General features: G+C 42.4%; 3 protein-coding genes across 3 annotated transcripts; all 3 read left to right on the top strand.

The window, feature by feature from the left end:
- Nucleotides 1-255: 255 nt before the first annotated feature.
- LOC136779750 (uncharacterized) lies at nucleotides 256-1,533 on the top strand. The gene has a single exon (XM_066737513.1). It carries the CDS (start codon nucleotides 256-258, stop codon nucleotides 1,531-1,533), a length of 1,278 nt encoding a protein of 425 aa, XP_066593610.1.
- Nucleotides 1,534-1,542: 9 nt separating this feature from the next.
- On the top strand, nucleotides 1,543-5,523 carry LOC136779749 (uncharacterized). Its single transcript, XM_066737512.1, has 2 exons — nucleotides 1,543-5,406; nucleotides 5,488-5,523. Exons 1-2 carry the CDS (start codon nucleotides 1,543-1,545, stop codon nucleotides 5,521-5,523), a joined length of 3,900 nt encoding a protein of 1,299 aa, XP_066593609.1.
- A 27-nt stretch (nucleotides 5,524-5,550) lies between these two features.
- LOC136779748 (uncharacterized) lies at nucleotides 5,551-8,009 on the top strand. Its single transcript, XM_066737511.1, has 5 exons — nucleotides 5,551-5,618; nucleotides 5,760-6,015; nucleotides 6,247-7,093; nucleotides 7,187-7,851; nucleotides 7,914-8,009. The coding sequence occupies exons 1-5, from the start codon at nucleotides 5,551-5,553 to the stop codon at nucleotides 8,007-8,009; spliced, it is 1,932 nt and encodes a 643-aa protein (XP_066593608.1).
- Nucleotides 8,010-23,691: the final 15,682 nt, after the last annotated feature.

Genomic DNA, 23,691 nt, shown 5'->3' with positions numbered 1-23,691 from the left:
ATATACCACAATTTTATAATAAAAATTTATCGAATTTTGAGGGGGTTTTTGGGCAATAGCTCTTTTCCTCCTCGAGCATTAGCTCAAACCAAAAGTGTAATCATTGAAACCTCACCAAATAAAAATAAGGCAACCAACAGCGGAAGCCTTATTACTTTCGTCCAAGTGCGACGATACATAATTACTGGTGCCTCCTGTGAGGTTTGTTGGTGAAAATTCGTAAACGATCAGTGAGTGAGTTTATTGACAAATACAATGGCTGAGCAAAGAGTGAGTGCATACAATAAGTGTAAAACAATACTGAAAGCACAAATAACACATTTATCAAATTTGATAGCGAAAGACAGTTTAGATATTATAAATCTACAATTACGTATGAACCGAATAACGGAAAAATATGATAATTTTGAAAATTCATATACGGACTTGCTAGAAGGCGACGATGGTGTAACGTATTCAACAGAATTCACGGAAGTGCAAGATGCTTATTTCGCCTTAGCGTCAAAAATAAAAGGCATGATAGACTCAACAACGATAGTGAGACAACCTGGCTGTGAAGGTCAACTATCAACAAACGGGGAATCAGAAGCGAGTACAGCAAGAACATCAAAACGTGTAAAGCTACCACTAGCAGATTTACCGAAGTTCGACGGCACGTATGAGAAGTGGATTTCCTTCAAGAACACCTTCGACTCCATGATCGATCAACGAGCGGACCTCAATGACGTGGAAAAGTTAATTTATTTACGGGCGGCGTTAGTTGGTAAGGCGGCTAAGAAAATAGCAATATATGAAAACACTCCTGAAAATTATTCAAGGGCGCGTCGGTTTTTGCAAGATTCGTACGAAATCAAACGATTAATTGTCTCTCGTCACTTGAAAGCGATTTGTGATTTGCCGAAATTGAAGGAAGAGACACATGACGGAATAATAGAGTTAGCGGACATGGTTCAGCAACATGAAAGTTCGTTGCAATCCTTAGGCGCGCAAGTCGGAACGGATATGTTAGTGTTTCTTATCGAACAAAAATTACCGGATGAAACTGCCAAAAAATGGGAGTTAGAATTATCGAATGACGAACTTCCGACGTTCAAGAAACTGTGTAATTTTTTATCACAAACTGCGGTAAGAGCTTCAAAGCGTGAATATCCAATATCTGATTCGGATAATACTAAGAATTCCAAAATGCATTCACAAGCGAAAAAAGGTAAATACGACAATAAAGGCTCTGCCTTTGTAACTAATGCGCAACGTACTTGTGTTCTATGCAAAAACTCGCATCTATTGTATCAATGCCGAGAATTTCAGGCTTTGCCTACTCTTCAACGTATTGCGGTGGTGAAGAAAAATAACTTGTGTCAGAATTGTTTACGTAAACATACCGGTCGTTGGCAACGGTCAGATTGTCGAATTTGTAAAAAAAACCATAACACGCTGCTTCACATACATAGAGATGCAAAGGGTGATTCGAATATAGAACATAATACCGCTAATACGTCTAATGAAACATTATCTATAGATAAAAACAAATGACTAATACCTATGGCATCTACGTTAGCCACAATGTCACGTATTCCCAATTTACAACCACTAGTTATGAGTGCAATTGTACGCGTATTAACGAATCATGGGAAATATATATATGGACGAGCAATATTGGACACATGTGCTACTGCACATTTTGTAACTGATGATTTTGCAAGCAGACTATCACTTCTGATGCGTCAATGTACTTTATCCATAAGCGCGATCAATTCTATGAATACTAAGTCTAGACATTCCGTGACAATTACGTTTAAATCAACACACTCGGAATTTCAAAAGACTTTAACTTTTCTGACTATCCCATGTATCGCTGAAAAATTACCAGCAGAAACATTTCCGAGACATCTTGTAAGCATTCCTTCAAACATACGTTTGGCAGATCCACAGTTTCATATACCACGTTCAGTAGATTTGCTTATCGGTTCAGGAACTACATTATCATTGTTATCGGTGGGTCAGATTAATTTGTCTACCAATTTCAGTGATTTATACCTACAAAAAACGCAACTTGGTTGGACGATTAGCGGGGGGATGTCTGTAAACAAACCTGCAAAATATGCAGTGTGTAACTTAATTGATTTGGCTAAACAGATTAGTCAATTTTGGCGCATTGAAGAAATCGATGATAAAGAAAAATCACAGTCATCGGAAGAGATAGAGTGCGAGCAACATTATATAAAAAATGTGAAACGCGATATTAATGGTAGATATAGTGTTCGATTACCATTTCGAGATAATATTAGAAAAGATTTCTCTGAATCCCGTACTGTTGCGCTGCTAAGATTGTACGCATTAGAACGTAAATTAAATGCAAATCCAACGTTAAAACAAGAATATTCCTCTATCATACAGGAATACTTAGAGCTAGGACATATGTCAGAAGTTTGCGAAGAATCAAATGATTCGTACTACATGCCGCATCATGCAATATTTAAGCCCAGCAGTGTAACAACTAAGGTTAGAATAGTGTTCGACGCTTCGGCAAGGGGTTGCTCGGGAGTTTCATTGAATACTACTTTAATGGTAGGGCCTACTATACAGGATACAATATTTGAACATTTAATACGATTTCGTCATCATAAATACGTTTTAACTGCTGATATAAAACAAATGTATCGTCAGGTTATGATCCACAAGGAAGACAGACAATTCCAGCGAATTCTTTGGCGTATTAATAACGAAATTAAGGCATTCGAATTAAATACGGTGACTTTTGGTGTGTCTGCGGCACCTTTTTTAGCTATACGTACAATTCACCAGTTGGCAGATGACGAATCAGAGAATTTTCCAGTAGCGGCTGGTATTTTGAAACGCGATCTTTACGTTGATGATTTGTTGACTGGTGCTGACACTATGGAAGCGCTTTATTCGGTTCGAAATGAGGTTATAGAAGTATTTTCAAGAGGTGGTTTTGACATACGGCAATGGGCCTCTAACGAAGAAAAGGCATTAAAGGATTTGGTCGATAAATCAGTTCATGCAGAATTTGTGATTGACAAAGGTTCAATTCTCAAAACCTTAGGTATATCCTGGGATGCAAAAAAAGACGTGATATTATATAAAGTAAACCCAGTGCGATTATCCGACAAAATCACGAAACGAAATATTATATCCGAAATAGCGCGGATCTATGATCCCTTGGGTCTGTTGGGGCCAGTTATTTTATACGCTAAAGTTATAATGCAAATGACTTGGAAATATAAAATATCGTGGGACGAATCGGTTCCAGGTGAGCTGCACACGAAATGGTCGTCATTCGCTAAACAGTTAGAATCTCTTAATAATATTTCATTTGAAAGACGTTTGCTGATTGATGATGCAGTTGATATTCAGGTGCATGGATTTTGCGACGCGAGCAAAATGGGATATGGGGCGTGTCTTTATATTCGATCATGTAACAGGGATGGCGTGATTCGTTGTAGATTATTATGCGCTAAATCTCGAGTCGCCCCAATTAAAGAAATTACGATACCTCGGGCAGAACTTTGTGGGGCATTGCTATTAGCTAATTTATATGACGAAGCTATTCGTGTATTTCTTTTCACACCTAATTCAATTCATTTTTGGACTGATTCTAACATTGTATTATGTTGGTTACATACTCTTCCAGAAAGCTTAAAATTATTCGTTGCCAATCGGGTAACTAAAATACAAAAATTAGTAAATGTAAACTCATGGCGGCACGTTTCATCAGGGAACAATCCAGCAGATGCTCTGTCCCGTGGACAAACACCAAACGAATTTATACACAACGACAAGTGGTTTCTAGGTCCCTCCTTTTTACAGGAGCAGGAGTCATCCTGGCCACTTCAGTCGGCACAAATCGAACGTTACAACAAACGACAAATTTCGAAATTGAATACCATCCTGGATGTTGAAGTACCTGATCTGCGACAAGCATCATGCTTAGCTGTCCATGCAGTTTATCCGGAATTTCTTCTTAAATTTTCATCATACAATAAATTAATTCGTATAATAGCTTATTGTTTAAGATTTCGCACCGCGTGTAAGTTTAAGGGTTCTCTAGCTATTGAAGAACTATTAGAAGCTGAGACACGAATTCTTAAAATAATACAAACTTTGCAGTTTAAACTAGAAATACAGGAGCTTAAAAAATCAAATTCGAATATTACAGGTAAACTAGCATTTTTCAATCCATTCCTAGATAAAGACGGTGTACTGCATGTAGGCGGACGTTTAAAAAGGGCAGATATTCAATATTTGAGTAAACATCCAATACTCTTGCCAACTCACAATTATATTACTGATTTGATTATTCGAAAGGTGCATTTTGACAACCACCATGCTGGAATTCAAACTACACTCAGTGCATTACGACAGAAGTATTGGATCTTTGATGGAAGAAATCAAGTCAGGCGAGTGATTAGAAAATGTGTAGTCTGTTTTCGGTTTGCCGTAAAATCTGTAAATTACAAAATGTCCGATTTACCTAGATGTCGTGTCCAAGGTTCGAGACCATTTTATAATACTGGAATTGATTTTTGCGGGCCCTTTTATATAAAGGAACGAAAATTTCGAAATCGAGGAAAGGTTAAGGTGTACATTAGTGTATTCATTTGTATGGTTACACGAGCAGTGCATTTGGAGATTGTTAGCGAAATGACGACCGAGGCATTTTTAGCTGCTATGAGAAGATTCATAGCACGGCGAGGCTCACCTGTGAACGTTTATACAGATAACGGTACAAATTTCGTTGGAGCGAACAACGAGCTTCAAGAATTATATGCCTTACTCGACACGAATACATTTAAGGATAAAACACACGAATTCGCAAATTCAAAAAACCTAAGATGGCATTTTAATGTTCCACTCAGCCCTCATTTTGGTGGTATATGGGAGGCAGCTGTAAAAATTTTTAAACACCATTTTAAGCGAGTTATCGGTGCACAGTTGTATACGTTTGAAGAGCTTAATACGCTTACGATTGAGATTGAAGCGGTATTGAATTCGCGACCAATGTGTACGATCTCTTCAGATCCAAACGATCCAATGGCTCTGACGCCAGCTCATTTTTTAATTGGACATCCCTTTAACATGTTGCCTGAAGAAAATCTAACCACTATTCCACAAAATCGTTTATCATCATGGCGATTGATACAACAAGCTCGCCAACATTTCTGGTCTAGATGGTATCTAGAATACTTACATGAACTACAAAAAAGACAAAAATGGACTTCGACTGAACCCAACCTAAAAGTGTATACCATCGTTTTAATCAAGGATAAGGGAATGCCGTGCATGAGTTGGAATCTTGGTAGAGTCATAGAAACTCATAGCGGAGATGATGGAATTGTTAGGTCAGCTACTGTAAAAACGGCCAACTCCACTGTGAAACGTTGTGTGCGTTTATTGTGTCCTTTACCTATCGAATAATAATCGAGAATTAATATAATGTAACATCTTGTACGCTTGGCTACCAAGGTGGGGGAGGCTGTTCTGTCGAAGGATCTAAATTAACAATTTATAAACAAATTGTATGTGTATATGAATGAATGGCTTGAATTTGAATGTGGCGCGTTGTATGACGGTGACGCCACTGATGGTCACGTGATGTTAGCGGAGAAGGGCGGACGATAAGCGAGTTCGTTAGAGACTAGACGAAGCGTTACGTTCGAACCTAGAAGACACGGTGTAATATACCACAATTTTATAATAAAAATTTATCGAATTTTGAGGGGGTTTTTGGGCAATAGCTCTTTTCCTCCTCGAGAATTAGCTCAAACCAAAAGTGTAATCATTGAAACCTCACCAAATAAAAATAAGGCAACCAACAGCGGAAGCCTTATTACTTTCGTCCAAGTGCGACGATACAATAGTGTCCCAAACTGTCATATATGCAAAAAGCCGTTTCTTCCAAATCAACTTCGAATTCGCGATCACGATCACTTAACGGGTAAATACAGAGGACCGGCACATAATAATTGCAATTTAAACTTTAAAGACTCGCATGTTATTCCAATAATTTTCCATAATTTGTCCGGCTACGATTAACATTTAATTTTCGAAGCGATCGCGAATTTGTTGGAGGGATCTGTACATCTGCTACCTGTACATAAGGAAAAATACATTTCATTTAGTAAATTTCTTCATCATTATAATATTCAGCTGAGATTTATCGATTCATTTAAATTTATGGCATCAAATTTAGATAAACTGAGCTCATATTTGGTGGAATCTTAGCTAAAAAACTTAGTTTCACAGTTTCCTGGTTTAACGGAAGAACAATATAGCATGCTTACAAGGAAAGGTATTTTTCCTTACGATTACATAGATAGTATAAATCGTTTGGGGGAAACAACTTTACCACCACGAGAGTTGTTTTACAACAGATTGTCTGATAGTCATATAACTGAAGAAGCATATAATCATGCTAAAGATGTATGGACCAAATTCAAAATCCGAACACTTGGGGAGTTCAGTGATTTATATTTAAAGACTGATGTTTTATTGTTGGCAGACATTTTCGAGAATTTCCGTGATAGCTGTATGGTAAATTATAATTTGGATCCTGCTCATTATTATACGCTTCCAGGCTTCACCTGGGATGCGATGCTTAAGCATACAGGAATTAAACTGGAGCTTTTCACAGATGTAGATATGTTACTTTTTATTGAACGTGGTATACGCGGTGGTTTGAGCCAGTGGTCCCATCGCTATGAAAGAGCCAACAATCGATACATGCAGGATTTTGATCCAGCTGAACCAAGCAAATATTTAATGTACTACGATGTAAATAATTTGTATGGTTGGGCAATGTGTCAACCTCTACCTACACATGGATTCCGATGGATCGAAAATGTTGATAATTTTGATATTAATAGTGTACCTGAAGATTCATCCGTAGGTAACATTTTAGAGGTTGACCTGGAATATCCACGTGAGCTACACGACAAACATTCCGACCTACCGTTCTGTCCGGTGCGTGGAAAGCCGCAAGGTTCACGTCAGGAGAAACTACTTGCAACTCTAAACGATAAGATACGTTACGTTATACTCTATCGTGTATTACAGCAATGTATACGTAACGGTATTAGATTAACGCGAATACTCAGAGGTTTAGAGTTTCAGTAGTCCACCTGGCTACGCGAATATATTGAGCTAAACACACGTTTACGTACAGAATCGAAAAACGATTTTGAAAAGAATCTCTTTAAGTTAATGAACAACGCAGTATTCGGTAAAACTATGGAAAACGTAAGGAATAGAATTGATGTGAAACTCGATACCAAGTGGGAGGGAAGATACGGAGCAGAAGCATTGATTTCTAAACCGAATTTTCACAGTCGCACAATATTCAATGAGAATTTGGTTGCAATACAATTATGGAAATTATCCGCGAAATTTGATAAATCGGTGTACGTAGGCATGAGTATTTTAGATATCTCTAAGACTTGTTTGTATGATTTTCATTACGATTATATGTTTCCTACATTTGGTAGCAAATGTAGAGCTTTGTATACTGACACGGACAGTCTGATATACAGTATCGAATGTGATGATGTTTATTCTGTCATGAAAAATGATATTACGAAATTTGATAATAGCGATTATCCTTCTGATAATCAATTCGGCTTACCATTGGCTAATAAAAAGGTTCCAGGATTAATAAAGGATGAAAATAATGGTAAAATCATGACGGAGTTCATTGGACTGAGATCAAAAATGTATACTTTTATAGTACAGGGTTGTACAAAAATTATCAAAAAAGCTAAAGGTGTCAAAGGTTATGTTGTTGATAGAACCATATCTTTTGATGATTACAAGGATTGTTTGAATAATTTCAATGTACAATCTCGCAACAAAATTCAATTAGATCTAAATTACATAAAGTTTTCTCAATTACACAGAAAAATATTGCTCTCAATCCGCATGATGATAAGCGTTTTGTCACACCTGGTACTGTAGCCACTCTACCTTGGGATCATTATAGACTAAAAGAATAATTGTGTATTTATTATATTATATAAAAAACATGTCTTTCCTATTTATTTTAAATACAAGAATATTTATATTACATAAATTATCATAAAACATTGTTCTTATTTATCCAGGAATTATGCGTTTTATCCATACCTAACCATTTTACATAAACCTTGTTCCCTTTCTTACGCAACACTTTTTCTACCAGGTGTACATTAGGATTAGCTGTTTTTAGGAGCTCATATTCATAAAATCCTCCATATATATCTTTACCATGAAAATCTTTAAGTAAATATGTGGCTGGATTTGTCCTTGGCACATTTGTAACTTGAAATATTTCAGTAGTCCAGTTCGCTGTGTACCCTTTAGCAAACACGTTCTTGTATTTGCTGATTCGCACCAAATCACCGACCTTGAACTTGGAACGTCCAATGATCTTAATTGTGTTGTATACAGTCGTGAGTAGCTGCTCAGCATGCTCAGGTTTCACATCAGCTGGACGCATTCTTATAGTACGATGCTTCCGTGTGTTATAATCATCCACAAGCTGTTGAAGCATATTTCGCCATTTGTAACTACCGTTCAATGTAAATCTTTTCCACATTTCAGTTTTTAATGTTCGATTCCAACGCTCAACTATCGATGCTTTTAACGTGCTGTACGTAGAGTAATGATTTATACCCCGTTTCTTCATAAGTATTTTGAAATCGCTGTTGTAAAACTCCTTCCCGTTATCAGTTTGCAAATTTTTCGGGCACCTACCACTTTTCAAGATTTTATCCATAGCCGCAGTTACTTCTGTAATGGATTCACCTACCACGATGGGCTGATCGTGATAGCTATCTTCCTATTACCTTCGGCCGTCCTTGCATTCGGTACTTTCAGGGCGCCAGTTGGTCGTGTGGGTGACCAACAACCCATCGTTAACATAGGGGTCTTACCCCGCCATTCCAATCGTATGCATTTCCCAATGGGCTGATTGGTAGTGCATAGAGGACGGTACGGAAGCCTGGTTTGCTCAGTGTGCTAGGTCGTGGAGAGAGGGGAGGGTTCCTTACAGGTAGCCCGAGCCTCGCGACAATAGACACACTCTCCCACCCACCCACTCATACATATGAGGGGAGGTGAGGAGACGAGAACGTTATCGTGATCTTTTCTCATAAGGGACTGTCAGGGTGGTGCATCCCCGCAATGCCCAAGTCCGCGGTGCCATGCGCGTTGCCATGGACTTAGCGGCGGCACCCGGCATGCAGCAGAAACCTACCATACCTGCACAGGTCCCTTATGCATCGATAGCATACAGTGTGTTCGTTGCGTAGGGAGCAAGCTCACCTCACGCACACGGACACACTCATCGGTGAGCCGGTGTGGTGTACGTCCGCCTTGCGCGACGTCCCAGGCCCGACTCACTCTCTTATTTCCCCCTCCTCAGGGGACTAGAGAATTCGCCTTTCGCAGGAGTCCCTGTGCCCACTTCTCCTCGTCTCAAGCCACCAAGTTACTTGGCACAGCCCTGCCTTGCTCGCTTGGTCGGCTTGGACTTTTAAGTGGAGCGCCGGTCTTTTCATCCGGTCTTCTGACGGTCCACAGGGATGTTCCTAGACGGTACTTTCTGTCCACTCGGAAACCTATGCACCGAGTCGGTAATGTAGGGTTTGAAATAACCACTACTAATCGTTAGCTTTTCTTTAATTTCTTTATTAAATCCGGTATCTTGATACGTAACGAGAGAACCTCGTTACATACCCCCCTCCGTAACGGAGGTTTCGACCCGAAACCGATACTTTCGAACCTAGTTCGCGCTATCCTTGTTAAGGGTCTACTTTTGGCGGTATTTCTGGCTTGTAAGGCTTGATGTCAACTGTTGACATTTTTCCAACCATTTTGCCTGCCAGATCTGATAGTTCAACCACTGTCTGCGATAACTTTTTAGCAATCATGAACGGTCCGGTGAATGGTTTGTTCAACGCGGCCGATATATGCTTTGCTGCATTCGATAGCTGTCGGTTTCGAATTAGAACTAATTCGCCAACCTCGTATTGCTTTTCACGACGGCGTAAGTTGTAAGGTTTAGCCTGTCGTTCGTGAGCTTCGTCGAGAGCATGCTTGAAAACCAACCTTAAGGTTTCTAAGCGTTTCATTCTCGCTAGCCACTGTTCGGTAGGCTGCGGAATGATATCGGTATCGCCTTCTAATTCACGCTTCATCGACCTTGCTGCTTCTGGTTCTCTCCCAAAATCCGCAAAAGCCGGTGTAGCTTGCAATGAATTATGGTGGGCCTTATTGAATGCAAATTGGAACGCACTCAAGTGACGATCCCATTCTCGATGATCAGAATCGAGAAAGGCCCGTATCATCATTTTCAGGCTTCTATTAACCCTTTCTGTTGGGTTTGCCTGAGGGTGGTAAGGAGGTGTTGTCGTTTGCCTCATACCCGTTAGTTGTAACAAAGCGTTTATATCTTTGTTAACAAACTCAGTACCGTTGTCGGTCACTAAGACTTTCGGTGTACCCCATCTGTGTATCACCAAGTTTTCGATAGCTTCTGCAATTTTCTTGCCGGTAGCTTTTCGAAGTGGAGCGATCTCGATCCATTTCGTGTAAAGGTCTTGAATGACCAATACGTACGAGAACCCTTGTTTACTTGGCGTCAGTGCACCCATAATATCTGCCGATATCACAGTCCACGGCTGTTCAACAATTCGGCGACCCATGAAGCCGACGGGAGCTTGTTGTTCTACTTTGCAGCGTTGGCATTCGTTGCAATGGCTGACGTATGACGTCACGTCTTTGAACATACCTGGCCAAAAATAATTTATCGCAAGGCGTCGATAAGTACGATCGATACCTTGGTGGCCGGCTTGCGGTAATTTATGGCACTCTTCGAGTACCTTCTGCTTGTATTCTCTTGGTATTACCAATTTCCAAGCATCGAGATCCTCTAATTCAGCGTTGGCTAGATTAGAGCGTCGTTGATGATACATCAACTCACCGTCTAGTTTCCAATCTGGGAACTTTTCTGGTGACTTTTCGATATCTTTTACGCGCTTCAGATACCAAGCATCTTTGGTATCGGTGTAAGTTGTCGGTATTAGTGCATTCAAACTTTCCGGTGCTCGTGACAGAGCATCTGGAACATGATTTAATGCTCCTTTTCGGTGTACGATTGTAAAATCGTATTCCATTAAGGCGAGAGCCCATCTAGCGAGTCGTCCGGATGGGTCTTTTAAATTGTGTAACCATCGGAGACTGCTGTGGTCGGTAATAACAGTGAAACGGTAGCCTTCAAGATAGCATCTAAACTTCTTGATGGACCATACCACTGCCAAGCATTCTTACTCGGTTACGGTATATTTTCTTTCAGGTTCGGTAAGCGCTCTACTTGCGTAGGCAATTACCCTTTCCTGACCTTCGATAACTTGTGTCAAAACAGCTCCTAAGCCAACGTTGCTGGCGTCGGTTTGTAATGAAAACGGTATGGAAAAATCTGGGCATGCGAGCGTTGGTGCGCTCGTTAAACATCCTTTCAGTGCGTCAATTGCTGACTGCTGATTGGTTGTCCACTCCCACGCTTGATTTTTCTTCGTTAGCTTTGTTAGTGGCTCAGCAATAGTCACAAATTCGGGTATGAATCTCCTGTACCAGGAAGCCATACCCAAGAATCTACGAATTTGCTTGAGATTTTTCGGTATCGGGAAGGCAATCACAGCTTCAGTTTTAGCTGGATCTACCCGAAGTCCTTGGCTGTCGACAATAAACCCGAGATATTTCACTTCTGTTCTACAGAAATGGCTTTTCTCTTTGTTTATTGTTAAGTTTGCTTGCCTTAACTTCTCGATAACTCTCTCTAACCACAATAAGTGCTCATCGAATGTTTTGGTGACAATTATAATGTCATCCAAATAGACGAACACATGAGGATAGAATTCGGGACCAAGTAATTTGTCCAGAGCACGCTGGAAAATTGCGGGAGCGTTAGTTAATCCATACGGCATACGTTTGAATTGAAACAAACCTCTGCCTGGAACGATGAAAGCCGTGATACCACGAGATTTCTCCGCTAACGGTACTTGCCAATACGCTTGACTTAAATCGAGCGTCGTTAGATAATTGGCTTGTCGTAACTCATCAAGAATACCCGCCATATTTGGTAATGGGTAGGCATCTTTTTTCGTTACTGCGTTAACACGCCGTAGGTCTACGCAAAACCGAAGTTTGCCATTGGCTTTCTTTGCCATGACCACCGGGCTTGCCCAATCGCTTTGCGATGGTTCGATGATGCCATTGGTTAGCATTTCATCAACCTCTTGCCACATAGCTTGGCGGATTTTCTCCGTGCATCTATGAGCTCGCTGTCTGATTGGCTCGTGATCTTGCACGTCAATTATGACTGCCGGTAATTTGCAGATTCCCGGTTTTCCAGAAATGGGGGGTAGCTTGATTTCTAGAAAATCGTGTAACCTCTGAGCGTTATCTGTATCGGGAACTGTTAAGCCGTTACATATGACTACACAATTTAGTCTTTCGGCATTCGAGAACATAAATTTATTCTGTGGTTTTTCCTTATACGCCCATTCTCCTGCTGAGAAGTCGACAATCACGCAAGCGTGACTAAGGAAATCCAGTCCCAGAATAAAATTGCTAGACAAGGATGGCATCCATAGTGTGTCCACTATAGTTGTCTTCCCCTCCAACAGGATCGGTATCTTAGCGGATTCATTAACTTTGCAAACACAATTGTTTCCGACGGTAACTTTCAAGGTTTCTATTTTTCTGGACTTTATACCAATTGATTTAAATAAATCTATGGCTTTTTGTCCTGCGAACGTGCGTGATGCACCAGAATCTACTAATGCACGCAGTTCGTTCCCTTGAATGGTGACTGTCGTGTAAAATGCTAATTTCTCGGCACTATTACCACATGTGGTAATTATTACATCGGCTAAATCACCAGTCGATAACTTGTCTTCGATCGATAAATCTTCGAAGATTTCGGTATTGACAACCAGAGCGTCTGGACGCTCCGCATTGTTTTTATTTACATTCTCTAACCTGGGCATTTCCGATGGGTTTGAGAACGTGCGATAACTGTAATCATGCTCGATATTCGAACATCCTTGTTCCGAAATTGGATTTTTGTGATTACTCGGTATCTTTTCGTCTTGCTCCATTTGCGAGATTTGCGATATCTTTTCATCCGACGCCTGGAGCTTCGTAGAATTCTGGGTAGAATTTACGAGCTCCTCTTGCCGTTTTTTGACGAACAGTTAGGACATTCCGCAAGGGAAACGTCTTTTTGCCCGCATCGATAGCAGAACATCTTTCTGGCCTCTTTACACATACTCCAACCGTGTCCCGATTTACCGCAATTAAAGCAGGTCATATTCGAGCCAGGTTGTTTCTGTTTAGAGCCGCGCTGACCTTGATGTTTATTAGTAGCTTTCTCCTTCGGTTTCGATTTGGAATTATTGTTCCTTTCTCGATTACCGGATGATTTGAAAGCTTGTAGATGCTCTTCGGTATCTTTTGAATCTTCTGGTGTAGATTCATCGGTATCTGAGTCGGAACTTTCGTCCACTTCAAGAGCACGCACTGCGTGTCTCCTAGACTCCCGTAACTTTCCACGATTGCCTTTATATGCCAGTTCGGGAACTAAAGTTTCCTCTGGCATAGCAGGTGGGCGATATCCTAATGACGGCCGATATGCGGCTTCGAAATTGAGCGCTAAACGCTCAAATTCTCGATACGTCATCGCAGTATGTATAGCGATACCTCGTCTATACGCCGGTAGCATGTTCTTGTGCGCGATAGCAATTCGGCTCCAGTCCGATCTATCTCTGCCTATTTTGCGAATATACGATTGTATAATTTGCAAATAGGCTCGCACAGGCTCGTTAACTCCCTGAGTTCTTGTAAGAAGCTCAGTTTCCAACTCCTCCTCCCAGGTTTGTGATCTGAAATATGACCGTAAACCGGACTTAATTTCAGACCAGGTTGAGAATTTGTTATCCTCAAACCACATCCTCGCCACACCAGTTAAGATGTGGGGAAAGACGTCAACCAGGTCGGAATCTCTAATCCTAAGCAGATTCAAAACGGCGTCGGTCCTGGCAATGAAGCTCTCAACCGTTTCCGTTGAATCGCCCGCAAAGGTTAGATTCGATTTCTGGAGTGACTCGAGAACTCGCCAACGGGGCATGGTGTCTTCCCCTCGGCCGATATCTTTTCCGGGTGTCTTGCGAGTGGCCTTCGTTACGTAGGCTCCTCGATACACCGCAGCGGTACTTAATCCCGAAGCTTCGTCAGAAGCTAGTTGGGATTCGATATCTTCGCCTGGCCTGGTCAGTGTCAGCAAAGGCTGGCCCTGATTGGCCGGTCCCGGTTGGTTCGTCGCGTTTTTAGGCGGACGGCCTCTGGGACGCTTAGCGGGAACAGCCTGCGCTGTTCCTCCGATAACTTTTCCTTGAGCTAATTGCTCGAAGGATCTCGATATTTGCGAGATGAGATCTTGGAAAGAATTTTCCAATTTCTCCATTCTCGCATCGAGATTCGATACCTTGCTTGCCAGGTCACCCTGGACAGCATCGTTATCTGTCGGGTCATCGAAATCCTCCGATGTATTTCCCGACCCGGTACTCCCTCTCCTCTCCGCATTCTCTGCCATCGCACTTACTTAAGGCTCGTTCGGTGTTAAGGCGTCTAAGAATGTCGGAGGTTGTCGCTGGAGTGAGCCAGGTCTGTTCCGCTGGCTCCGATAACCCGCTCACGGTAGGTTACCCCCACCCGTGGCTTGGGTGCGCGCGCAATAGTCGTGGCAGGTGGCGCCACCACTTGTCCTATTCGCTAACGACCCAATTTGTGCTTGATCTATGATCTAGCCATCGATAATCAATTATCTGCGGTCTAGTTCGAACAATCACCGCTAGATGGCAGTGCTTGTATCGATTCAACCATCGATAATCAATAGCCAATGGTCTAGTTCGCTTGATCACCGCAAGATGTCAGCACCTGTATCGATTATCGATCAGTGGCTCTCTTGGTGACCGCTAGATGGCAGCACCGTTAACTTTTTGGCAGAGAGTCTGTTTACAGCCTCAATCCGCCCATTGTGCTCCTTGCGAGAACTGTTTTGTTTATTTATTTTTGGGAAGGAAGGAAAATAAGGAAAGGAGTTTTGGATGGGTAGGAAAATCACAAGGATTTGCGGTATCATAAACGATATCATAGACGGTAATAATGCGGTATCTTAAACGATAGCTTAAGGAGGAGCTTCTTTAAGGTTCCACGAGCTGTGAAACCCTATCGAGGCTTACCTCCTTTTTCGCCGCCTTCTTCTTTGAAGGCTTGGATGGCCCCGCTTTCGGCTGTGAAGCCTTCCGCGATGCCACCTTCGCCTTCTCCGAAGGCCGTGGTTTAGGCCTGGACGCCTTCCGCATTAGCTTCAGGACGTCCCACGGTACGTTCGTACCGGCCTTCGCCACGTACGGTTCGCGTGTCTGCCACGTCGGACTGCAGGCGATGCAGGTCCGCAAGGTTTTACCCTTGCGACCACACCCCTTGCAGAAATCCTCCACAACGGGTGTGGGACACTGGCTGAACCGGTGTCCCCTGCCTTTGCAGTTCCAGCAAAACCAATTGCTGGGACCGCCGATACCGCTGGCCGCCGGCTGTTTGGGCCTCACGCTGGAATCCAGCTTCGGCCTTTTTGCCGGCGGGACCTCTGCCTCCTTCGGCGGCAGGGGTTTCTTAGCCTTTGCGGCCTTGCCTGACACCACACTCGCGTATGATGCAGGTTTCGGCTGCGGCTTCGAAACCTCTGTCTCCGGACGAGGTCGCTTCCCCTTGCCACGTCCCTTGCGGGGCGGAACTTGGGGGGGCTTCCTCGTCGCAGGACGCGAAGCCCCCTCGACCCCTTTCACCACACGGTGAAAGAGGTCAAGGTCCCGGAGGAAAAACGCCACCAGGTCCTTCTCCGTGTAAGACACGGAAGGTTCTGGCAGCGGCTTTTCTTCGGAGGAACGAGACGCTGTGCTCATTCCTCGGAACTGCTGGGAGAGCTCAGTCACCTTTGCAGGTGTCCTGGGGCTCTCCCTACGCAATTCCGGAGAAGAGTTCAGCAACTCTTCCTGCATTGCGAGATCGAGCGAGCCTATGCTCGCTCCGGTAATCTCTGGTGGCAGATCGAAGTCTACCACCAGGAGCTCGAGGGGATCGAGATCCTCCTCGAGGAACGAGATCGGTGAGCCCGGAGGCGACACCTACCCCACGGTAAGTGGCCTTACCACCGACATTGGTAAGGTCACTGGGACCCGCAGGACGGGGGAAAGCGGCTGAGCCGCAGAGCGCGACTGTGTCGCTGGAAGCGGCAAGGCCGCAGGAGGCGACTGAGTCGTAGGAGGCGGTAGGGCCGCAGGAAGCGACTGAGTCGCGGGGGGCGGCAGGGCCGCAGGTTGCAGCAATGCTGCAGGAGGCGGCTGGGCCGCGGAGGCGACGGCTTCGCCGTCGGCGAGGATGAGGGGGGCTTGTGAGGCCATGATCGAGAGCGGAGAGGTCTGTTCGGATCCAAGGAAGGATTAGATATGAGCTCCTGCCGGCTCACTCACCGCTCGCTAGGTGATAACCGATGTTGCCGAATTTCTAATTAACTAGATTAATCCGGTTAATTCAATTGACAACATCGCGGTAACTAGGCTGATAGTTCAGCCGGTGCGCGAGTACCGACGACTGTTGTCAGCCGGCTCGGCCTTGGCTAGCGCTTAGCTTTGTTTACAAACAAGCGCTCGGCAGAATCCTGCCTGTACTAAGAGCCTTTACGAGAGCATTTCGATTTAACACGGACGAATATAATATTAAATTATATTATCGTCCGTGATTCTCATTTAATATGATTTTCGATAGCTTACACTGATTGCTCGAGTTCCATGGGGCCGCATGAACCCGATTGAGCTATTTACTACTCATGAGTAAATTCTCTTGACAATCATGTGCTTCATGTTTTTCAGTCTTTTACTGACGATATTTATGCTCGGACACATGGCTTATTTAGATTATCAAAATCGTCAATAATTTAATTTACATAAAACCACGTTGGGCGCCATTTGTAATGGATTCACCTACCACGATGGGCTGATCGTGATAGCTATCTTCCTATTACCTTCGGCCGTCCTTGCATTCGGTACTTTCAGGGCGCCAGTTGGTCGTGTGGGTGACCAACAACCCATCGTTAACATAGGGGTCTTACCCCGCCATTCCAATCGTATGCATTTCCCAATGGGCTGATTGGTAGTGCATAGAGGACGGTACGGAAGCCTGGTTTGCTCAGTGTGCTAGGTCGTGGAGAGAGGGGAGGGTTCCTTACAGGTAGCCCGAGCCTCGCGACAATAGACACACTCTCCCACCCACCCACTCATACATATGAGGGGAGGTGAGGAGACGAGAACGTTATCGTGATCTTTTCTCATAAGGGACTGTCAGGGTGGTGCATCCCCGCAATGCCCAAGTCCGCGGTGCCATGCGCGTTGCCATGGACTTAGCGGCGGCACCCGGCATGCAGCAGAAACCTACCATACCTGCACAGGTCCCTTATGCATCGATAGCATACAGTGTGTTCGTTGCGTAGGGAGCAAGCTCACCTCACGCACACGGACACACTCATCGGTGAGCCGGTGTGGTGTACGTCCGCCTTGCGCGACGTCCCAGGCCCGACTCACTCTCTTATTTCCCCCTCCTCAGGGGACTAGAGAATTCGCCTTTCGCAGGAGTCCCTGTGCCCACTTCTCCTCGTCTCAAGCCACCAAGTTACTTGGCACAGCCCTGCCTTGCTCGCTTGGTCGGCTTGGACTTTTAAGTGGAGCGCCGGTCTTTTCATCCGGTCTTCTGACGGTCCACAGGGATGTTCCTAGACGGTACTTTCTGTCCACTCGGAAACCTATGCACCGAGTCGGTAATGTAGGGTTTGAAATAACCACTACTAATCGTTAGCTTTTCTTTAATTTCTTTATTAAATCCGGTATCTTGATACGTAACGAGAGAACCTCGTTACAATGTTTACAATTAAACTGTACATTTTCTCCAATGCCCATCCACTATCACGTTCTTGGAATTCACTAAGTCTATGCAAAATTACTTGTACGACATTGGCTTTGTACCATTCACTAAAGTTATCAGTCTTATATAAGGTACTATTTTTCGTACTAATATGCTTTTCATCACTATTGTCTTTGCATACAAATTGTCCGTTAAATGAACAGTTTACCTTAATACAATTAACACTATTTAATACTATGTTTATATGAGTTTGCAATAGTTCTTCCGCACTTAATAAAAACTCGCGTGGATCAATATAATTTCTGTTAACTACCATACCGCTACATATTCGGTTTTTAAATGCTGAATCAAGATTCTCCCAATTAAGTTTATCATTAACCGCAACAGTAGCAACATTGTTACCACCACCGAATTTTATTGAACTTCTATCCCTTGCTGCTCGGTGGAGGAGACACTTGATACGTGCGATTTCGGTAAAATGCTTCTGTCGCGTACCGGGAAGTGTATTCTGTTTAACATTTCTCAATTCCTGAATACGATCGCGGCACTCGATGACTCACGCACGATAATCACTCTCAGTTTTCACCAAACTGAACTTCTTCTGAAGAGTGTTATTCATTTTGAACTTCGATAATTTCCGAACAAAAAAAAGATTTAAAATGGATAAGCATAAGAACGTTGGATAGCTATCATGTAACAAAGTTGTAACAAGGCAAATTCTCTTGCCTTGATACATAACTTGTTTCTACTTTTAATAGCGCCGCGCTTAGAAGAGGTTGCGCTCGATCCCGTGTGGCGGCGCTGTGCCCCGCGCACGGCTACCGCGATCGCCTGGTCGAGCGGGGCCTTGGGCTCAGACACACCACTTTTACCCGTCATCAAGGCAGGACACTATTGTGGAAAATCCACGGAAAGCTTTGATCAGGTTCGGATACCCATGTAAATGGACCACGGATCAGGATTTGATATACTAAGAAGGAAGGAAGGATGGTAGACAGGAAATTGGAAAACTGTCAGGAGATTCATTGGGGACTTCAACTCCATCCATTCATCCTAACCTATCAATTGAATCTGCTGTGCATGCCTGGCTTATATTTTGCTATATTGTTTATTGCATGAAAGTAAGCGTTGAGGACCGATTGTAGGACTCAACGTTTAAGTATTAATATTCCTTTGTGATTAGCTTAGTGGCTCCAGATCTAGTAGGGCATAGGAGGTCTACGTAGGAAGTATTATTGAATCCAACTCCAAATACAGGAGATATATACAGAGCTTTTCCATTTGCACTCATATAGTCTAGTATTTCCAATAAGGAAAGTTAACTATTATTAAGATGACCTGGATTATAGATTCCATAGCCTGTACGATGACAGGATTTAGACTTTAATGCCATATATATATATATATATATTTATTTATTGTTCTTCTTTACTTATATACTTGTACATAGTTTTATTTTAATGAAGTATCTCCAGACTAAGGGTTAATATTATATTCTGAATAGAATATTGGTAATGAATTGGTGCATAAGCACACTGAAAAGGGAGTGTAAAAGACTCCATTATATAACCCTAGTCACTTAACTTTCTTGATAATGATTTAGATATTGATGGACCTGGCTACGCCTTACTTGACCTGGTGTTACCTTTTTGCTTGTGCCTTAAATTTCCTACAGGGATAGTGCAGCAAGTAATTAGTTTCTTGAAGGGCTAGCGCTGGATAAATTGAGAAGGAGCCTTCTGTTTGATCAGACTTATTCATACATAGACTGAGGGTCCTTCGATTATCCCACATCCTCAATATTATTTAATAGTTAATTTTCTTATTTATACATAATTACTTTTCTTGTGAATAATCATAAATTCATTGCTCTTGTCTTTATAAGTTAACGGTAGATTTGGGGAGAAATCCCATGTATAACTGTATAATTATCTTAAGTTTATACTTGTATATTGATAGACAGAGCAGTTGTAAAATATAATTCTTATTTTGATTCTTATTAATGTGTACTGGTAATTTTCCTAGAGAATCCACTTTAATTTCACAGCATGCCACGTCCTTGAAAAGTCTCAAGCCGGCAAGCCTCAGACTGTCTCATACATAAGGTTCATGAGCCTGGCGCTCTTTATAAGTAAAGTCTCTGTGCCTTTGCAATGATTTCTTGTTAAAATTGTGTCTTCCCCACAATAGCAGGAATTCATGTCGCAAAATGGCGCCCATCGTGGGGCATGCTAGAAATTAGGGAAGAGTGTTTTCTCTTTAATATTTTTCTTATAGATTTAAATTCTTTATAAGATTTTATATCGGTTAATTTGAATTTACTTTGAATAACGTTTATTATTGAAGTTATAATATTGAGGATTTATATATGGATGTTAATGTTACATTTCAAACATCCTAAAGGAGTTTATTATTTGTGTATAGTTTTTCTACTTGACGTAATAGGTCTTGATCGGTTATCCCCTGTCTTGCTGCTTAAGGCGCAAGAAAACTACTTGCTGTACTATTCATAGGAAATAATATTTGTATTGCTTTAATTTCCTTAGTATGGTTGAGTATTTGCTATTTGGCAAGGTTTATTCGGGCAAATGAACGTATGAATAAGTAGCATCATTTAATCAGTACCGCTTAAGTATGTTACGTTAAGCGCTGCGTCAGCAAAGCAGCGTGGCTCGAGTGGCTACCAAATATAATTGGGTCAGGAGAGCCACTGCTGAATTGCGTTAACAGAGCCGACGATGCAATCAAAACGTCAGTCTTCAAGCGGCGAAAGATCGACAAGTTCAGCGGGATTCGTGGTATTTTAAATAGAAGAGAAAATGCCTCTTCGTTTGAGTTCAGATTTGTCTGACTGGCAATGGTATTTCGGCTTTGTCTTACGGTTCAGCTTGTTGTATAGTGGCAGTGGTTGTCGTAAGATGTAGGCAGGTTTCTGGACGGATGTTGTCGTTGTAAGATTGGGCAGGTTTTATGGTTGCGGTAGTCGTCGTAAAAGATTGTCGGTTTAAATCGTAGTTGTTTTATTTCTAAAGTCGCGTTGATACGAGTTACAATTAATTTAATACTTAAACTACCAGCACTTCGTTGGCCGGACGAAGAAAAGTGTTGAGCTATCTGCTCCGTAATGCTCGAACGCGACTCGCGGCAGTGAGATGCATAGAATAACTGAAATTTGGTCGATCGGTGCGGATTGTAAATGCGAAAAGTTTTGGGGGAGGTGGTGCAAGACCTCCTGTATCTCGCAACATCTTCCAGCCTACGTCTCACTAGGTCGGGTCGTTGTTCGTCAGCCGAGCATTGACGCACCCTGCCGGGAATTCCGGGTGTCAGCATTGAGCAACGATCTCGAACTTCGTGCTCCGTCAAGTGACCGGAAGTCCCGGTGTCGAAACAGCTAATTCAACACTTCTCTTATAATTTCTTAATTCTAACTATTCTACTTATTACTAAAATAACCTATACTGGGTTTAGAAGTACAGGGAACAGTCCCCTACTTTACAAGTAACGTATTATTTTTCGACTTTATAATAATGGTCTGATTAATGTTGTTATACGCGCTACTTTGGATAATACCCTTGTATTTGTCTCCCTATCGTTTAGATAGTATTTGATAAACGAGTATTAGGGATAGTAACATATTGAGATTTCCTCGTATTAAACATATTATTTACTTCGGTTATATTGAATATAACTCTTTTCATATTGTATGTTCCTTTTCCCAATATTATCCAGTAGCACAGATTGTTTGATTAACTGGCATCACATATTTAGCTCGCGTATTATTGTATAAAGTTCTTTCGTCGACCCATTGCTGGTAGTCGCGGGACAGAATTTTATACTTTTGTTTTGATCGTGGAAATATAATTCCAGAGTATTTTTAAATCACGCGAAACATAGTACCTTGGGTTTACAATTTCGAATGGCCTAGTCGAGATTTATTTCGCTTAAATCAGCCTTAGCTGATAATTAGACTTTACCCTGAAGTATTGTTGCTTGTCGCCTTGGAAGCATTTATGCTCAGGTGTAACTCCCCTATTTACTATTATAGTTAGATGCTTGCTAGCGAATGTGATTGCGTTATAATTAACTTGCTTAATTCTTATACTATATTTAACACACATTTTTTTCCCTTTTCTGTTTTTAATGCGTTTGGCTTTGCTTATATATTGCTTTGCGCATTTGTGCATAGCTTTTGAAGTTTAGTCTAAGCATTAACAATGTGTTCGCGATCACCTATTAACACTGAACGGGAGAAAAGGATCCAACATAGAGAGGAAGTGACAGAAACCGTGAACGAAATACGTCGCACCGTGGAGCGCCTGCATTTCGGCGAATTACTTGCCCAACTTAAGGGTAAGAGACTGTCGGTCCAGGGGACCAATGCTAAACTGCGAGACCGATTAGTGCGATATCGAGTGCGTCGAGACCTAGGACCGGAAGCAGCTAAATGGAACGATCAACGAGATTTCCAAAGTGAAGACCCATTGGAGCTGGAAAGCGAGGCCACTGGAGAGGAATCCGAGGATCGAGCCATGGCGGCAGCCGAAGTGGCTACTCTGGCTACTGTAACTACGACAATAACTACCGTTATCACTGCTACTTCTGGAACAATTACCTCTGCTTCCTTTTACCCATCGATAGTGACATCAGCCCGGGTTTTGACGCCTGTGGTACCTAGCCTCTTGGAAGATACTTCTAGTATTGAAGGAGGATTCGACACACAACGTTTCCTACCAATATACCACCCGGCTCCACATCCTGTTAGGATGAGTCACCGATTAATGGACCGAAGTCATGGAGGGCCAGAGTTGGAGTTCACCGGAGCAGCAGCCGGCAGTACTACAGACGTGGCCGAAATAGCTCGTCAAGCTATTAAGTACTTCCAGAAATTGACTTTGGAGGCTCGTCAACGAGAAAGAGTCCAAGTTGAGGAAAAGGAAGCGAAGCCGAGATATACAGGTACCATAAGGAAACAGCAGCAGACCTGGAGGCAACCTGCGGAAAGAACCCAACCCGTGCGAACTAGGACCTCACGTAAAAAGAGGATGGAATCTGATCCGGAAGATAACTGTGATCGAACATGTCATTCTCCTCGGTTGGAAATTCATCACCGGACACGACTGAACACTAGGGTGTATCGAAAAAATCGAAATCACAGCAATTGGTTCGGCGGGATGCGGAAAGTTTGTGTCAAGATATATAAAAGGAGTACCCAAAGTTTGATGGCGATCGGATAATTTTTACTATCCCCGCAACACGTTTGAAATTTACGAAATTTTACAAAAAACTGATTTTTGTTGTATTTCACATTTCAGGTCAAGCATCTGTTTTAAAGGCTACTTATGTGTTATCATATGAAAAAATACTGTACAAAGTTCAAGAAAGAGATTTAGCACCACAGAATAAGCCATGCTATGCCTGGTGTATCCTTAAAATTGATAAAATAACGTATTTTCGTGGTGATTATAAGCCGGTTAAATATTAAAAGTAGTAAAATAATCTTCGTTAAATACATATATTTGGAGACAAATCTCAATTATTGTGCCAGCCATGACACAAGACCCAATAATACATGTAACCACCGCTAGGTGGACACAGCAATAAATCTTTCTCACTAATACAAATAATGTTTTGATAATACTTAAATAGCTCTTGTCG

The sequence above is a fragment of the Prorops nasuta genome, unplaced genomic scaffold, assembly GCF_024137725.1.
Source record: "Prorops nasuta isolate Cenicafe-Biocafe unplaced genomic scaffold, Cenicafe_Pnas_1.2 PNAS00017, whole genome shotgun sequence".
Lineage (NCBI taxonomy): Eukaryota > Metazoa > Arthropoda > Insecta > Hymenoptera > Bethylidae > Prorops > Prorops nasuta.
The sequence above is the reverse complement of the archived record's forward strand: the minus strand, read 5'-3'. Positions and strand labels throughout refer to the sequence as shown.